The 16,857-nt window shown below is 34.5% G+C and overlaps 1 protein-coding gene across 2 annotated transcripts in view; it reads left to right on the forward strand.

Moving 5' to 3' along the window:
- XKR9 (XK related 9) overlaps positions 1–16,256 on the forward strand; it is a 185,426-nt gene extending 169,170 nt beyond the window's left edge. The window contains exon 8 of one of the 2 annotated variants that reach the window (XM_017962095.3): positions 10,636–16,256. In XM_017962095.3, the coding sequence (XP_017817584.1) occupies positions 10,636–10,704 (69 nt within the window). In that variant the 3' untranslated portion in view covers positions 10,705–16,256. Of the gene's footprint in view, positions 1–1,243; positions 2,335–10,635 lie in introns of those variants that run through there. The other variant, XM_017962094.3, reaches the window with a different exon arrangement.
- The last annotated feature ends 601 nt before the right edge of the window (positions 16,257–16,857 follow it).

Consider the following 16,857-nt stretch of genomic DNA (forward strand, 5'->3'; position numbering starts at 1 on the left):
TTGTGTATGTTGAACCACCCTTGCATCTCAGGGATGAAGCCAACTTGATTGTGGTAGATAAGCTTTTTGTTGTGCTGCTGGATTCGGTTCGCCAGTATTTTATTGAAGATTTTCGCATCAATGTTCATCAGGGATATTTGACCTAACGTTCTCTTTTTTTTTTTTGTTGTGTCTCTGCCAGGCTCTGGTGTCAGGATGATTCTGGCCTCATAAAATGAGTTAGGGAGGATTCCCTCTTTTTGTATTGATTGGAATAGTTTCAAAAGGAATGGTACCAGCTCCTCTTTGTACCTCTGGTAGAATTCAGCTGTGAATCCGTCTGGACCTGGGCTTTTTTTTTGGTTGGTAGGCTATTAATTATTGCCTTAATTTCAGAACCTGTTATTGGTCTATTCAGAGATTTGACTTCTTTCTGGCTTAGTGTTGGGAGGTTGTATGTGTCCAGGAATTTATCCATTTCTTCTAGATTTTCTAATTTATTTGCGTAGAGGTGTTTATAGTATTCTCTGATGGTAGTTCGTATTTCTGTGGGATTGGTGGTGATATCTCCTTTATCATTTTTTATTGTGTCTATTTGATTATTCTCTCTCTTCTTCTTTATTAGTCTTGCTAGTGGCCTGTTTTGTTGATCTTTTAAAAAAACCAGCTCTTGGATTCATTGATTTTTTGAAGGGTATTTGTGTCTCTATCTCCTTCAATTCTGCTCTAATCTTAGTTATTTCTTGTGTTCTGCTAGCTTTTGAATTTGTTTGCTGTTGCTTTTCTAGTTCTTTTAATTGTGATGTTAGGGTGTCGATTTTAGATTTTTCCTGCTTTCTCTTGTGGGCATTTAGTGTTATAGAGATATTTATTCTTTTAATCTCAGTATTAGTAATTATCTTTTCTCTCTTTTTTATCTAGAGGTTTTTCAATTTTATTGTACTTTTTCATGAACTGGCTTATATTTAATTTATGTTTCTCTTTTCTCTTCTATTTTAATGTTTTTCACCTAAATCTTCATTATTTCTTAGTTTGGGTTTAATTTGCCCTTCTTTTCCTACCTCCTTAAGCTGGATGCTTAGATAATTCATTTTTGAACATTTATTCTTTTCTAATATAACCATTCAAAGCTGTAAATTTTCTTCTAAACGTTGTTTTAGGTAGTCCCACAAATTTTGGCGTGTTGTGTTCTCATTATCCTTTAGTTCAAAATATTTTCTAAGTTCCTTGTGTTTTTTTTTTTTTTGACTTATGTACTATATAGAAACATCATGTTCAATCTTCACATATTTTGGAAGTTTTCCAGCTAGAAGCCAGGAAAGTCAAGGATTTCCAGAAACCCCTAGAAGCTTGAAGAGGCAAGGAAGAATTCTTCCCTAGAATCTTCAGAGGAAGCATGACTCTGCTGACAGCATGATTTTGGGCTTCTAGCCTCCAGAACTATGAGAGACTAAGTTTCTGTTGTTTAGAGCCATCTGATTTTTGGTAATTTATTATGGAAGTCCTAGAAAACGAATATACTTGGTGGTATTATAATTCTATGTTTGTCTTTTTAAGGAACTGTCAAATTAATTCACTGGTGCATGCCTCATATTACAATCCCACCAGCAATGAGGTTTCTCCTCCTCACCAACAGTTGGTTTTCAACACCAACAATTCTCTTCCTTTTTTTTTTTTTTTTTTTAAAGCCAGTCAAATTTAGCAGTGGGGAGTTGTATACCAACTTCAGTGATGCTGATGTTAATAAGTTCTGATAACCCACCATCATCGGGCCAGTGATTCTCTTCCTTACTATTGTCGGACCAGGAATTCTCTTCCTTTGTTTTCCTCACCAATAATTCTTTTCATTTTCTTTTTAAAAAATTATAACCATCCTAGTGGGTGTAAAGTGGTATCACATTGCAGTTTTGATTTGCATTTCTTTAGCGACTAACAATATTTAGCGTATTCAGTATCTTTTCATGTGCTTATTGGCCACTTGTGTATCTTTTTTGCAAAAATATCTATTAAAATCTGTTATCCATTTTAAATTGGCTTGTCTCTTTATTGTTGAATTGTAAGGATTCTTTATACATTCTGGATACTAGACCCTTATCAAATATATGATTTGCAATATTTTCTGTGGTTTTGTGGGTTGTCTTTTTACTTTCTTTTTTTCCTTTTATTTTTAGTTGACATGTAATAATTGTATATGTTTATGGGATACAGGGTGATATTCTGATACATATATGCAATGTGTAATGGTCAAATCCTGGTAATCAGCATATCCATTACCTCAAACATTTATTATTTTTCCATAAGTGAGACCCCATCTCCAAAAAAAAAGAGTTCCCTTTTCTTTGAATCCTTGCCAGCGTTTGTTATTTTTTGTCTTTTTGATAATAGCCATTCTAACTGGGGTTATATGAGATCTCATTGTGGTTTTGATATGCATTTCCCTGATAATTACTGATGTTGAGCATTTTTTTATATAGCTGTTGGCACTTTGTATGTCTTCTTTTGAGAGTTGTCTGTTCAGCTCATTTACCCAAAGAGTATACTCTTGATAGACATTTAGAACAACCTTTCTCAAAAAGTGTGTTCTGAAAAAATAAAAGAAAGATTAATTCCATAAAATATTTTTGTGGATTACTGGGGGAAAAATTTGTTCTTTGAATTACTTATAGCACTTGTGTTCTACGGTTTACACTATGGATTTAGGAAAACAAAGAAAACCCTTGATATGTAGTTAGAACTTTACAAGATACACTTACATACACAAGTATGATTGTAGATTATAAGCTCTAGACCTCTGCTCCCAAATGTCCTGAGTAAAGTCTTTCCTTACTGGCTTCTAAGTCCTGCAGTGGCTGTCACTATCACCTGGACTTAGGTTGAACTTCAAAGTCTGATGGAAACATGTAGGAATGTGAACCAGCACAGCTGCTATCTTAGACTCTTTGAAAGACTTTAAATTTGTTGCTTTGCTATTTTCAGGTTTAGTCTTTCCCTCTACATTATGCCTTCTTGTGTACATTTTATTTTTATTTTTTATTGTAAATTGACAATTTATAATTTTATAAATTTATGGGATAAAAAGTGATATTATGTTTTATGAATATGATGTTAAATAATTAAATAGAGCAGTTAACATATTCATCACTTCAAATACTTAGCATATTTGTGATGAGAATATTTGAACTGTACTCTTAGTTTAGAAATGTACATTACAACTATATGCACTATGCTGCATACAGTTGTAAAAAAAAATTTCTTCTGCATGAGATTTTTTACCCTTTGACCATAATCTTTTTATTCCTTCTGCTTGAGATTTTGTACCTTTTGATCATAATCTTCCTATCTCTCCCAACCCCTAACCTCTGTAACCACCGTTCTACTCCTTGCTTCTGTAAGTTTGATTGTTTTAGATGTCACATATAAATGAGTGCATGCAGGAGTTGTCTTTCTTTGCCTGGCTTATTTAACTTAGGATAATGTTCTCCAATTCCATCTATGTTTTCAGAAATGACAGAATTTCTTCTTTTTAAAAGACTGAATAGTATCCCGCTGCGTGTGTGTGTGTGTGTCTGTGTGTGTGTGTGTATATATATATATCACATTTTATTTATCTGTTCATCTGTTGATGGACATTTTAGTTGATTCCATAACTTGGCTATTGTGAATAGTGCTGCAATAAATGTAGGACTGCCAGCACCTCTTCAACCAACTGATCTGACGTTGTTTGGGTAAATACTCGGAAGTGGGATTGCTGGATCATGGTAAATCTATTTTTAGTTTTTTGAGAAACCATACAGTTTTCCATAATAGGTGTCCTAATTTACATACCTAGCAATAGTAGAATGTTGAACCACCAAGGGTTCCCTTTTCGTCACATTCTTGCCAATACTTACCTTTCATCACTTTTGTAATAGTCATTCTGACAGGTGTGAAATGTTATCTTCTTGTGGTTTTACCTTGCATTTCCCTAATGGTTAGCAATATTGAGCGTTTAAAAAATATGTCTGTTGGCCATTTGTATGTCTCTCTTTTTTTTTTTTTTTTTCTTTTTGAGACAGAGTCTTACTCTGGCGCCCAGGCTGGAGTGCAGTGGCACGATCTTGGCTCACTGCAAGCTCCACCTCCGGGGTTCACGTCCTTCTCCTGCCTCAGCCTCCCGAGTAGCTGGGACTACAGGCACCTGCCACCACACCCGGCTAATTTTTTGTATTTTTAGTAGAGATGGGGTTTCACCGTGTTAGCCAGATGGTCTTGATCTCCTGACCTTGTGATCTGCCTGCCTCAGCCCAAAGTGTGTATGTATTCTTTTGAGAAAGTCTATTTAGACCACTTGCCCATTTTTTAATTGAGTTTTTTGTTTTTTTGCTACTTAGTTGTTTGAGCTCTTTGTATATTTTGGATATTAACCAATTATTTGATATATGGATTGCAAATATTTTCTCCCAATTTGTAGATTTTCTCTGCACACTGTTAATTGTTTTCTTTGCTGTGCAGAAGCTTTTTAGTTTGAAGTAATTCAATTTCACTATTTTTGCTTTACTTGGCTGTGCATTTGAGGTCAAATACATTGATTTTTTCTCAGATCAATGTTTGATAGTTTTTTTCCTATGTTTTCTTCTAGTAATTTTACACTTTCTAGTCTTATATGTAAGTCTTTAATCCATTTTGAGTTGATTTTTGTATATGATCTGAGATAAGGGTTCAATTTTGTCTGCACATGGATATTCAGTTTTCCCAACACCATTTATTGAAGAGCCTGTCTTTTTCCAATGCGTGTCCTTGGCACCTTTGTGGGAGATCAATTGACCATATATGCATGAGGTTATTTCTGGGATCTCTATTTTGTTCTACTGTTCTATATGTCTACTTTAATGCCAGTACTATGCTGTTTTGATTACTATGGCTTTGTAGTGGATTTTGAAGTTAGGTAGTGTGATGCCTCCAGCTTTGTTCCTTTTGCTTGAGATTGCTTTGCCTAGTCGGTGTCTTTTGTGGTTCTATATAGATTTTAGGATTATTTTTTCTATTTCTATGTAAAAATTGCCCTGGAATTTTGATAGGGATTGCATAGACTCTGTAGGTCATTTTGCGTAATATGGACATTTTCACAGTGTAAATTCTTCCAATCCATGAATGTGGAATATCTTTTAATTTATTTATGTCTTCTTTGATTTCTTTCATGAATTTTTTATAGTTTTTAGTGTACAGATTTTTTTTTACTTCTTTGGTTAAATTTGTTCCTTTTTTGTAACTATTGTAAGTGGGATTTTTCTGTTTATTTCTTTCTGGATAGCTTGTTGTTAGTGTGTAGAAATGCTACTGATTTTTGTGTGTTGATTTTGTACCTTGCAACTTTACTGTATTTGTTTATTAGTTCTGGCAGATTTTTTTTTTTTTTTTTTGGTGGAGTATGTAGGGTTTTCTATATATAAGATCATGGCATCAGCAAACAGTGACAGTTTTACTTCTTTCTTTCCTGTTTGGATGCCTTTTATTTCTTTCTCTTGCTTAATTTCCCTGGCAAGGACTTTAAATACTATGTTGAATAGAAGTGGTAAGAATAGGCATCCTTGTCTTGTTCCAGATCTTAGAGAAAATGCTTTCAATTTTTCATCATTGAGTATGTTAGCTGTAGAATTCTCACATATGGACTTCATTGTGTTGTGATACATTTCTTCTATACCTAATTTGGTGAGAGTTTTTTTTTCTTTTTTTAATCATGAAAGGATGTTGAATTTAATCAAATGCTTTTCTACACCTACTGCATGATCATCTTATTTTTCTTCTTCATTCTGCTAATGTGATGTATCACATTTATTGATTAGCATATGCTGAGCCATCCTTGCATTCTGGAGATAAATCCTACTTGATCATGGTGACAGTTGTTTTAATGTGTTGTTGAATTTGGTTTGTTAGTATTTTGTGAGGAATTTTGCATATATGTTCATCAAGGATATTGGCCTGTAATTTTTTTTTCTTGTAGTGTGCTTGTCAGGCTTTGTTATCAGGGTAATGCTGGCCTCATAAAGAGTTTGGAAGTGTTCCCTCTTTTTTGATTTTTTTTGGAAGACTTTGAGAATGGTTGGTATTAGTTCTTTAAATGTTTTGTAGAATTCAGCAATGAAGTCATCACGTCCTAGGCTTTTCTTTGATGGGAGACTTTTTATTACTGATTGTATCTCCTTATTAATTATTGATCTCTTCAGATTTTCTGTTTCTTCATTATTCACTTTTGGTAGACTTTATGTGTCTAGGAATTTATCCATTTCTTCTAGGTTATCCAATTTATTCATGCATAATTGTTCATAGTAGTCTCCTATGATCCTTTTTATCTCTGTGATATCAGTTGTAATGTCTCCTCTTTCATTTCTGATTTTATTTATTTGAATCTTCTATTTTTAATCAGTCTAAATGAAAGTTTGCCAATTTTGTTTATCTTTTTAAAAAATCAAATCATTAGCCGGGCGTGGTGGCTCAAGCCTGTAATCACAGCACTTTGGGAGGCCGAGACGGGTGGATCACGAGGTCAGGAGATTGAGACCATCCTGGCTAACACGGTGAAACCCCATCTCTACTAAAAAATACAAAAAACTAGCCGGGTGAGGTGGCGGGCGCCTGTAGTCCCAGCTACTCGAGAGGCTGAGGCAGGAGAATGGCGTGAACCCGGGAGGTGGAGCTTGCAGTGAGCTGAGATCCGGCCACTGCACTCCAGCCTGGGCGACAGAGCGAGACTCTGTCTCAAAAAAAAAAAAAAAAAAAAAAAATCAAATCATTTTCGTTGATTAACAATTAAACAATTAAATTGTTTTTCTAGTTTCCATTTTATTTATTTCTCCTCTGATCTTTATTATCTCTTTCCTTCTGCTTGCTTTGGGTTTAGTTCCTTCTTCTTTTTTTATAGCTGTTTGAGGTAGAATGGTTGGTTGTTTATTTGAGATGTTTCTTCTTTTATAATGTAGGAATTTATTAGTAAAAATTTTCCTCTTAGAACTGCTTATACTGTATCCCATAAGTTTTGGTATGTTGTATTTACTTCGTTTTGCGCGCTCTCTCTCTCTCTTTCTTTCTCTCTCTCTCTCTCTCTCTCTCTATATATATATATATGTATACACACACACACACACACTTATATATAACATACCAAAATTTATATATCTATCTTTCTATATTTTCTATGACATTTGTTTCCTAGGCTGGGCTGTAGTGGCATGATCATAGTTCACTGCAACTTTGAACTACTGGGCTCAAGGAGTCCTTCCACCTCAGCCTCCAAAAGTGCTGGGATTACAGGTGTGAGCCACCATACTGGACTTTCAAGATAGTTTTAAATTTCCCTTTTAATTTCTTAAGTGACCCATTGGTTGTTCAGGATCATGTTATTTAATTTCCATTTATTTGTTAATTTTCTGATGTTTTCTTGATATCGATTTCTAGTTTTGTAACACTGTGGTTGAAAAAAACTACTTGATATAATTTCAGTCTTCTTAAATTTGCTGAGGCTTGTTTTGTGCTCTAACATGTGATCTATCCTGGAGAATATTTTGTGTGCACTTCAAAACAATGTGTATTCTGCTACTGTTGGATGGAATATTCTATGTATGTCTGTTAGATCCATTTAGTCTAAAATATTGTTCAAGTTTACGGTTTCTTTATTAATTTTCTGTCTGGATGATCTATTTATTGTTGTAAGTGGGGCCCTGAAATCTATAATTATTGAATTGTGATTTATTTCTCCCTTCAGATCCTTTAATATTTGTTTTATATATTTAGGTACTCTGATATTGGGTACATATATTCCTACAGTTATTATATTTTCTTGACAAATTGATCACTTTATTATTACATAATGTCCTTTTTTTGCTTCTTTTTACAGTTTTTGACCTAAAGTCTGTTTTATTGGATATAAGTATAGCTAACACTACTCTTTTGGTTTCCACTTGCATAGAAGGTCTTCTTACATTTCTTCACTTTCAGTTTATTTGTATGTGCCATTATTCTTTTGTATGCAGCATATAGTTGGGTCTTGTTTTTTCAGTCCATTGAGTCACTCTATGTCTTTTTATGGGAGAATTTAATCCATTTACATTCAGGGAAATTATCATTAGGCAAGGACCTACTACTGCCATTTTGTTAGTTACTTTCTGGTTGTTTTGGATATACATTTGTTCTTTCCTCCTGTCTTACTGTCTTCCTTCATGGTTGATGGTTTTCTATAGTAGTATGCTTTGAATCTTTTCTATTTTTGTTTCGTATTTCTACTACTAAGTATTTTTGCTTTGTGGTTACCAAAATGTGTTTTCGAATATGGCTGTGAGTAGCTCAGGTAGACTCTTGGAATAAGATATTAACTACATTCTTCCAAAATTAAGCAATCTTGCAAAGTCTTTAAGTTTAGAACTAATCCTGGAGCAAAGCTTGTGTAGTTAAGAGAATGGAAGAGAGAAATTTATTATTGCACAGATGTGATTAGCAAAATTGTTCAATAATATCCTGTATCTCCATGTTGTAGCCAAAAGGTTTCACTGAAAACAAATTCTGCTGCTTGTTTACATACAGACAATTTTTTTAAAAGAAGTAAGAATAATGATACTGATCACCTGTTTGAATTTTTAAATATGTGTCTCTAAAAGTAACCCTGGAGGAAATTTTAGGGGATAATGCTGAAACAGTTGTTTTTCTCAAAAGACCACCCTAGTGGGTGACTCAGTTAAGAATTATTTGCTATAATCTTCAATGCAAAAATAGGCTTGAAAATGTCATCATGGACAATGGCAAATGTTGGGAGAAGTAATTAAGTCTAGAAAACCAGGACCTGAGGAGAGTGAATGGGATTGCAGTGTTTAGGTGCAGTAGCATAGCCCTGAGTACACAGTGCAGTCTACCAGAATAAAATGAGAAGCAAGAAGATAAACTTATGATAACAGTGCTTTGCTAATCTAGTTACTGAGCATATTTAAAAAGCTACAGAAGAGAATACACCTCCATGGCTGTGGTCCATTTTATGCAGATAGCAGAAAACACAGTCTTTACACAGACAAATCAAGTCTGTGTTTTTAAAGTACATTTTGCTTTACAAAATGTTGCACTAGGTATCTACATGATACATTTTGACCAGCATTATTCAACAGTATTTGGAGAAATTCTAAGGTAATTTTTCTAGATTAATGATTTTTAGTGAAAGGATTATTAATGTATTTGGTCAAGGCTGAAATAAAACATTTTGGGTATCATGAAAATAAGCAAATAAAAAAAAATTAAGAGGAATAGGTCCATGACATAGTCTCATTCGTGACTATTGGTAACTTAACTTTGACCTTATTTAAGTTAACTGAAGAAAAAAGTCTAATATTTTGAATATCCAAACTTCAACCAATTCAATGATAAATAACCTAATTAATTTCAGTTATCATTAATAGTTACACAGTGGTAAGACCAGCTGACCAGAGTTCAAACCTTGACTCCTCCAGTGATCAGTTCTGTGTGATTATATGTCTGTTGCACAGTTTCCTGTGGTAAATAATAGCACCTACCCCACAACGTAGTTCTGAGAATGGGGTTAGTGTACATGAATCGTGCATAGTTCCATGTCTGATGTTATTAAATGTTAGTTTTAGCTCATAAGGTTGTAACAAACACAGAAATAATTGTCAGTTGTTGCAACTTTTTCTGTTTTCTGTTGATGTTTTACAACATTGTGGAGCATTCTTGCTATGCAATACAAGTACATTGTTCTATGGTTGCTACCCTTGGGCAGGTGGGCCAGCAAAGTTGTATGAAATGTTCAAGCCAACATTACATTGAATAATTGTTACACTGAATCATTTAAAGACTTTGCAGGCATGCTTAACCAGCGCAGATGTTGATAAATTAAATATCCAAGTCTGTACTGAATTATTTGCACTTATGTAACATGATAATTATAAAAGTAATAGCTTGTATAGTTTCAAACAATGATTAAAAAGTTAGATATCTATGATTTATGAAGCCATACTTCAATTTAGCTTATGTATATAACTTATAGAAAGTATAGCGTTTTGGAGTTGCCTAACCTGTTAGTAGGAAGAATTAAACTCCATCAGGTAAATGCAAATGCTACAAGATAATGTTTAACAAAAGTATAAACTGATCTATAAAATATCCAAAAAATTACGTTTCTGCAAGTGGGTTGGAAGGCCTGGATGTGAGAGTGTGTTGGGGCTATACATGTAAGTGTGGGTCATATGTGAAACAGACTAAAATCTGAAAATTTTAGGTCCATATCCTGTTGTATACTTGCTGAACTTCTGGAGTAATCCTTGTTTCATCTATCAAATATGAGAAAATATAGTGAAGTTCCTTATGAGGACCATTATAATTTGGTTTTTCAAAAATGCAATTTAATCAAACTAATTTACGTCTCTAGTGATCTCATGACTAACTAGAATGGTCCTTTTCTATTTCTTGCCAATTTCATTTACAATAAACAACAAAACACAGTTTAGGTGTAACTTAGGTCTGAAGGGAAAATATCTATACTGTGTCTAGTAAGCATAAGAAAAACAAAAAAGTGTAATTTCTAAAAGATTAATTCAATTCTATAGAATTAAGGCCTAGAAGACTACGAAGAATGTGTTAGAAATGTTAGAATGATTGTGCTTTACCTAATCTTCATACATATAGGAAGCTTTGAAAAATTCAAAAGAAAATATGCAAGGCTGGATTCAACTTCATCTACAGCAAGAACTTTGATAACTGCACAATCATCAATCATTCTCAGAGAACAGAAAGCTCCAGTTCAAGCCTGTAAGTCATTTCTTTGCTGATATTATGGTATGGTAGTCAGCTGTGTCTCAATGCAGACATAGTGGTACAAAAGAATGAAGTAGAGATGAGGAGGTACCTATTAGCAAAAGGAAATCTCTTTCTGAGTAAGACAAATACCCTGCAGTGATTTTCACTGAAATTTACACTTTTCTAAATATTGGTCATTATATGGAAATCTCAGACTCATCTTTCTACTCTATGAGATCTTAATTTTTCATGACCTAATAGTTTTTTCGTTAATAAATGCTAAAACAGAATAAATAATTTAAAAAGCAAAGTCATCTTGTGGAATGTAGGTTCAGGTTTAAGTAATTACTATTCTTGTTTTACTGCATTTTGATGAGCACCAACATTCTAATTATAGTCCAGCATCTCTTGTTTAGCAGGCAATGCCAATGCCAAGCATACTCCATTATATATTGCTATGGAGTAACCATTAGCAACAACTGCATTCACCACCCTAATTTTTGACTAATGTTCCATCCACATGAGTGCTCTAGTCTGCAGAGATAAGAACAGCTATACTCACTGCGTTCGTTGTCCCAGTCACCTTTGACAATTGTTTCCTTTTTTTTTTTTTTTTTTTGGCCTCATGTCACAAATTATCTACTAAAGGACACACCTTAGCCCTGTGATTAAAAAGAATTGATTACTTCGGCTGTTTCTTATGCAAGATCTTTACTTTCATCTAAAATAGTGCTCTCATATTTCACACTGAGTTTCAAAATTCCAAAGAGGAGACCTGTATACTACTATGATTTGATGTGATAGAATGCCAAAGTGGGGTACAAGTTGAAAGTAGGTTCAAAACTTCACTAATTTATATGAAAGTGTGCCTTTAAAAGTATTGAATATATAAAAGTATTAGAAATTAGTTTCCTTTTCATATTTTTAATTGTCTAAAAAACAAGTTATCAGTTGCATGAGATATTTTGTACTTAGTCATTCTCATTTCAGAGAAGCTTAATGAGTTCCTACTTTGGAATGCTCTGACTCCCCTTTAGTTCTGTAAATGTCTGTTCATGAGAGGATGGTTCACATTAATTACAGTGTCTCTTCATCTTCCTTTGCATGCAGCAGGATTCCAATATCCAGCACCTTGCGTCTGAAATGAAATAAATGGGGAGAGGATGTTTGCCTATTTACATCTAGTATATATGATAGGACTAACTTCTCCTATCTGAGTCCCCAAAATAACCTCTTACAGTCTAGTCTATCCTCTGCAATTTTGTTTTTTCCTGTAAGGCATAATTGTCTTAGTATTTTTGGATTCCTATATCAAAATACCATAAATTGGGTGGCTTATTAGCAACAGAAATTTATTGCTCATGGTTCTGGAACTGGAAAATCAAAGATCAAGGTGCTAGCAGATTTGGTATCTGGTGAGGGCCTGCTTCCTTATAAATGGTGCCTTCTTGCTGTGTCCTCACACGGTGGAAAGGGCAAACAGCTCACTCAGGCCTCTGCTGTGAGGGCACTAATCCCATTCATATGGTCAGAGTCCTCATGACCTAATTACCTCCCAAAGGTCCTACTTCCTAACACCATCACCTTGGGAATTGGGGGAGGATTTAAACATAAATTTCAGGGGTGAGATACAAACATTCAGGCCATAGCAACAAGAATAAGGGATTTTATTGATTCTATAATCTGTTCCATGAATACTTCAGCATTTCTGAAATAAGAATGGGTCTTTTGGCCAGGCATGGTGGCTCATGCCTGTAATCCCAGCGCTTTTGGAAGCTGAGGTGGGGAGAGGATTGCTTGAGCCCAGGAGTTTGAGACCAACCTGAACAACACAGTGAGAACCTCATCTCGCTTAAAAAAAAAAAAAGAAGAATGGGTCTTTCAATCAATGGCGTATTTTTCTTAGCAGCACACAAAGTATGGATTAAAAAATTATCAATATGATTTGAATGTTTATCTTTTTCCAAACCCATGTTCAAATTTAATTGTCATTATAATACTATTAAGAAGTAGGACTTTTAAGAGGTGATTAGGTCAGGAGGGCTTTGCCCTTATGAATGGATTAATGTTACTGTGGGAGTGGGTTCCTTCCTTACGAATGGATGAGTTAAATACTTATTTCTTGTTCTCTCCATCCCTCTTTCTTTCTCTTTCCCCCACCACTCTCTCTCACTCTCTTTGCCCTTTTGCCGTGGAGTTATGCAGCAAGAAAGCACTCACCAGATGCTAGCCCCTCAATTTTGAACTTCCCAGCCTCCAGAACTGTGAGCAAATAAATTTCTGTCTATTATGAGTTGCTCAGTCTGTGGCATTCTGTTATAGCTTCACAGAACTGACTAAGACACTGATGAATTTTTGAATTGTATAAAATTCAGCAAAAATTGCTAAAATTTATTAGGGTTTACTAAGTCTCAGTTAGTATTTTAAGTGATTTACCCCCTTCATTTATAAACTCTGCAAGAATTTCTATAGAAACTGAATTTCAGAGGGGCCAAGTGACATAGTAAGTGGCAAAGCCAGGCTTTGAGCATGTGTCTGTTTGATGGAGTCCCTGTTCTTCAGTTTCCTACCACATACTTCTCCTCTCTCCAAGCCTGTCCTTAAGAAATGATCAGTCATTTGATCTTCAGTGTTCTTTCTTCCAAGTGTTTTTGCAATTTAGAGATAAAAGATATCTCTCTAATTTTGGAATGCTAATCATGCACGGTACAATAGCTTACTAAATATTTTAATTTATTCAATTAACACTAACGGACTCTTTCTTTTTCTGGGCATGATGGTGAAACAAAAATTACTAGAACGTAGTTCCTGTCTCCAAGGACTGAGTCTAGTGGCGGAATCTCAGACAAAAATTACAACAGTGGGGAAAGTTTTAGAGCAGGGATAAGTACCAAGATCCTCAGGCATGAGTTACCTCAAAGTTGAACTGAGCTGGGCTATGTCTGTAGTAGTTAAGAGGAGTCTTCCCTGAGGAAATGACCTCAAAACTGAGTTTTGACTCACAAGAATTTGCTTCAGGGTGTCATGTACTGTGCCAGATGATGAATAAACGAGTAAATCAATCAGTCAACAAAAGAAAAAAATGAACCATGGAGTGAAAAAGACTGAGCCCACAACTCTGGAACACTGACATAAGGAGCAGTTAGTGCAAGACAGGGCTTTGAGGGAGCCTGACAGCGCTATTCTCTAGAAGAGTGGAAAGAGATGGGGGTGGGGGCAGTGAAGAAATGATAGAAGGTTTCTGTGAAGCAAGAAGGCTTCAAGGAGGGAATAGCCAACATTGCCAAAAGTTGCAAAGAAGAAAAACTATAATCCCTGAAACAAGCTTATCAAATTTGTCTCCTTATAAAAGACACCCCAGAAAGTTCTCTGTCTTTCTACCATGTGAGAACACAGTGAAAAGGCTATCTATGTACTAGAAAATAAGCCCTTATCTTAGACGGAATCTACTGGCATTGTAGACTGAATCTACTTGATCTTGGACTTTCCAGCTTCAAGAACTATTAGAAATAAATGTTTGTTATTTCAAGCCACCTAATCTTTAGAATTTTTGTTTTAATGTGAATAGACTAAGACAATTACAAAGGTTTACACTTATGTTTTCTTCTAGGACTGTTATAGTGTAAGCTCTTCTGTTTAGATCCTTGAACCATTTTGACTTCAGTGTTGTATATGGTGTGAGGTAGGCATTCAAATTCATTATTTTGAATATAGATATTAACCTTTTCTTGCTGTATTAAAATGAGCATTCTTTTCCCATTGAATGCTTCTGGAACATGCTAGGGTTTGGATGTTTGTACCCTCCAACACTCATGTTGAAACTTAATCGTCAATGTGGAATATTGAGAGATGAGATCATTAAGAAGTGATTGGGTCATGAAGGCTCTGCCCTCATGAATGAACTAATACATACATTAATCAATGGATTAATGAATTATCATGGGAATTGGACTGGTATTTATAAAAAGAGGAAGAGAGACCTGAGCTAATATGCTCAGCTCCTGTGCCATGTAATGCACTAGGCCATCTTGGGGCTTTGCAGAGTATGCCCCACTAGCACACATGCCTTCAGCAGATGTGGCCCCTTGACCTTGGACTTCTCAGCTTCCAAAGAAAAGAATCCCTTTTCTTTATAAATTACCCAGTTTCAGGTGTTTGATTATAAGCAGCAGAAGTTGGACTATAACAGCACCCTCGTCTACAACCAATTGATCATAGATGTATAGGTTTATTTCTGGACTTACAATTATATTCCCCTGATATATATTTATCTTTATGTCAGTTCCACACTGTCTTGATTATTGTAGCTTTGTAGTAGAATTTAAAGTTGGGAAGTGTCAGTTCTCTTTGTCCCTTTTTTTCCAAGATTTCTTTGCCTGTTTTTGAACTCCCATAATTTCATAGAATTTTAGGATCAGCTCTCCATTTCTGTCAAAAAGGCAGTTGAAGTTTTGATAGTGATTGCGTTGAATCACTAAATCAATTTGGGAGTAGCTTAACAATTTAAGTCTTCAAATCCATGAACACAGGGTATCTATCCATTTACTAAAATAAAAGCAGAGATATGTAATTTCTTTCAATAAAGTTTTATAATTCTTAGTGTACAGTTTTTGTGCATCTTATGTTAAATGATACCTTTGTATTTTATTTTTGTTTGATGGCTTTATAAATGAATTTGCCTCCTTAAATTCACTTTTAGGTTGTTCATTGCCAGTGTGTTGAAATACCACTTATTTTTGCATATTGGCCTTGTATTCTTCAACCTTGCTGAACTATTTATTTAGTTCTAACAGGTTTTTTATTAGTAATTTAGAATTTTTTACAGTTAAGATCATGCCATCTACCTATAGGGTTGGTTTTATTCCTTCCCTCTCAATCTGGATCCCTTTTACTTCTTTTTCTTGCCTAACTACCTTGGCTAGGATTTCTAGTACAATATTGAATTGAAGTGGTGAGAATTAGCATCCTTCTCTTATTTCTTACCTTAGGCAGAAAGTTTTCAGTCTTTCATCATTAATTTTGATGTTAGCTATAGGTTTTTCATATGACCTTTATTAGATTGAGAAAGTTCTGTTTTCCTAGTTTGTTGAATGCTTTTATAATGAAGGGTTGATGGATTTTTTCAAATTGTTTCTCTTTGTTGATATGATCATGAGTGTGTGTAGTTTTAAACCTGTCATTCTATTAACATGGTACATTATATTGGCTGATTTTTGTATGTTGAACCAATCTTTATTCCTGGAATAAGTCCTACTTGATCATGGTGTATACTCCTTTTTATTTTGTTTGTTTGATTGGCTAGTATTTTGTGAAGGATTTTTGTGTCTGTATTCATACGATATATTTGCTTGTAGTCTTCTTTTGTGTGTGTGTGTGTGTGTTATATTTGTCTAGTTTTGTTATCAGGATAATACTATCCACTTACAATAAACTAGAAAGTTTTTTATTCTCTTCTGTTTTCTGGAAGAACTTGTAAAGAATTGATGTTAATTATTCTTTTTGTTGTTGTTTATTTATTATTATTATTTTAAATTTAACTTGTAATTTCAGAGTACATGTGCAGGTTTGCTATATAGATAAACTTGTGTCATGGGGGTTTATTGTACAGATTATTTTGTTACACTGGTATTAAGCTTAGTACCCATTAGTTATTTCTTTTGATCTTCTCCCTCCTCCCTCCCTCCACTTTCTGATAGGCCCCAGTGTGTGTTATTCTCCTCTATGTGTTCATAGGTTCTCATTATTTAGCTCCCACTTATAAGTGAGAACATACGGTATTTGGTTTTCTGTTCCTGTGTTAGTTTGATAAGAATAATGGCCTTCAGCTCCATACATGTTCCTGCAACGGATAGGATCTCGTTTATAGCTGCATAGTATTTCATGGTGTATATGTACCACATTTTCTTTATTTAGTCTACTATTGATAGGTATTTAGGTTGATTCCATGTCTTTGCTATTGTGAATAGTGCCACAATGAACATGTGGACACATGTGTCTTTATGATAGAAAAATTTATATTCCTTTGGGAATTTACCCAGAATGGAACTGCTGAATCATGTGGTAATTCTGTGTTTAGATCTTTGAGGAATCACCACACCATCTTCCATAATG

Source organism: Papio anubis, chromosome 8 (assembly GCF_008728515.1).
Source record: "Papio anubis isolate 15944 chromosome 8, Panubis1.0, whole genome shotgun sequence".
Lineage (NCBI taxonomy): Eukaryota > Metazoa > Chordata > Mammalia > Primates > Cercopithecidae > Papio > Papio anubis.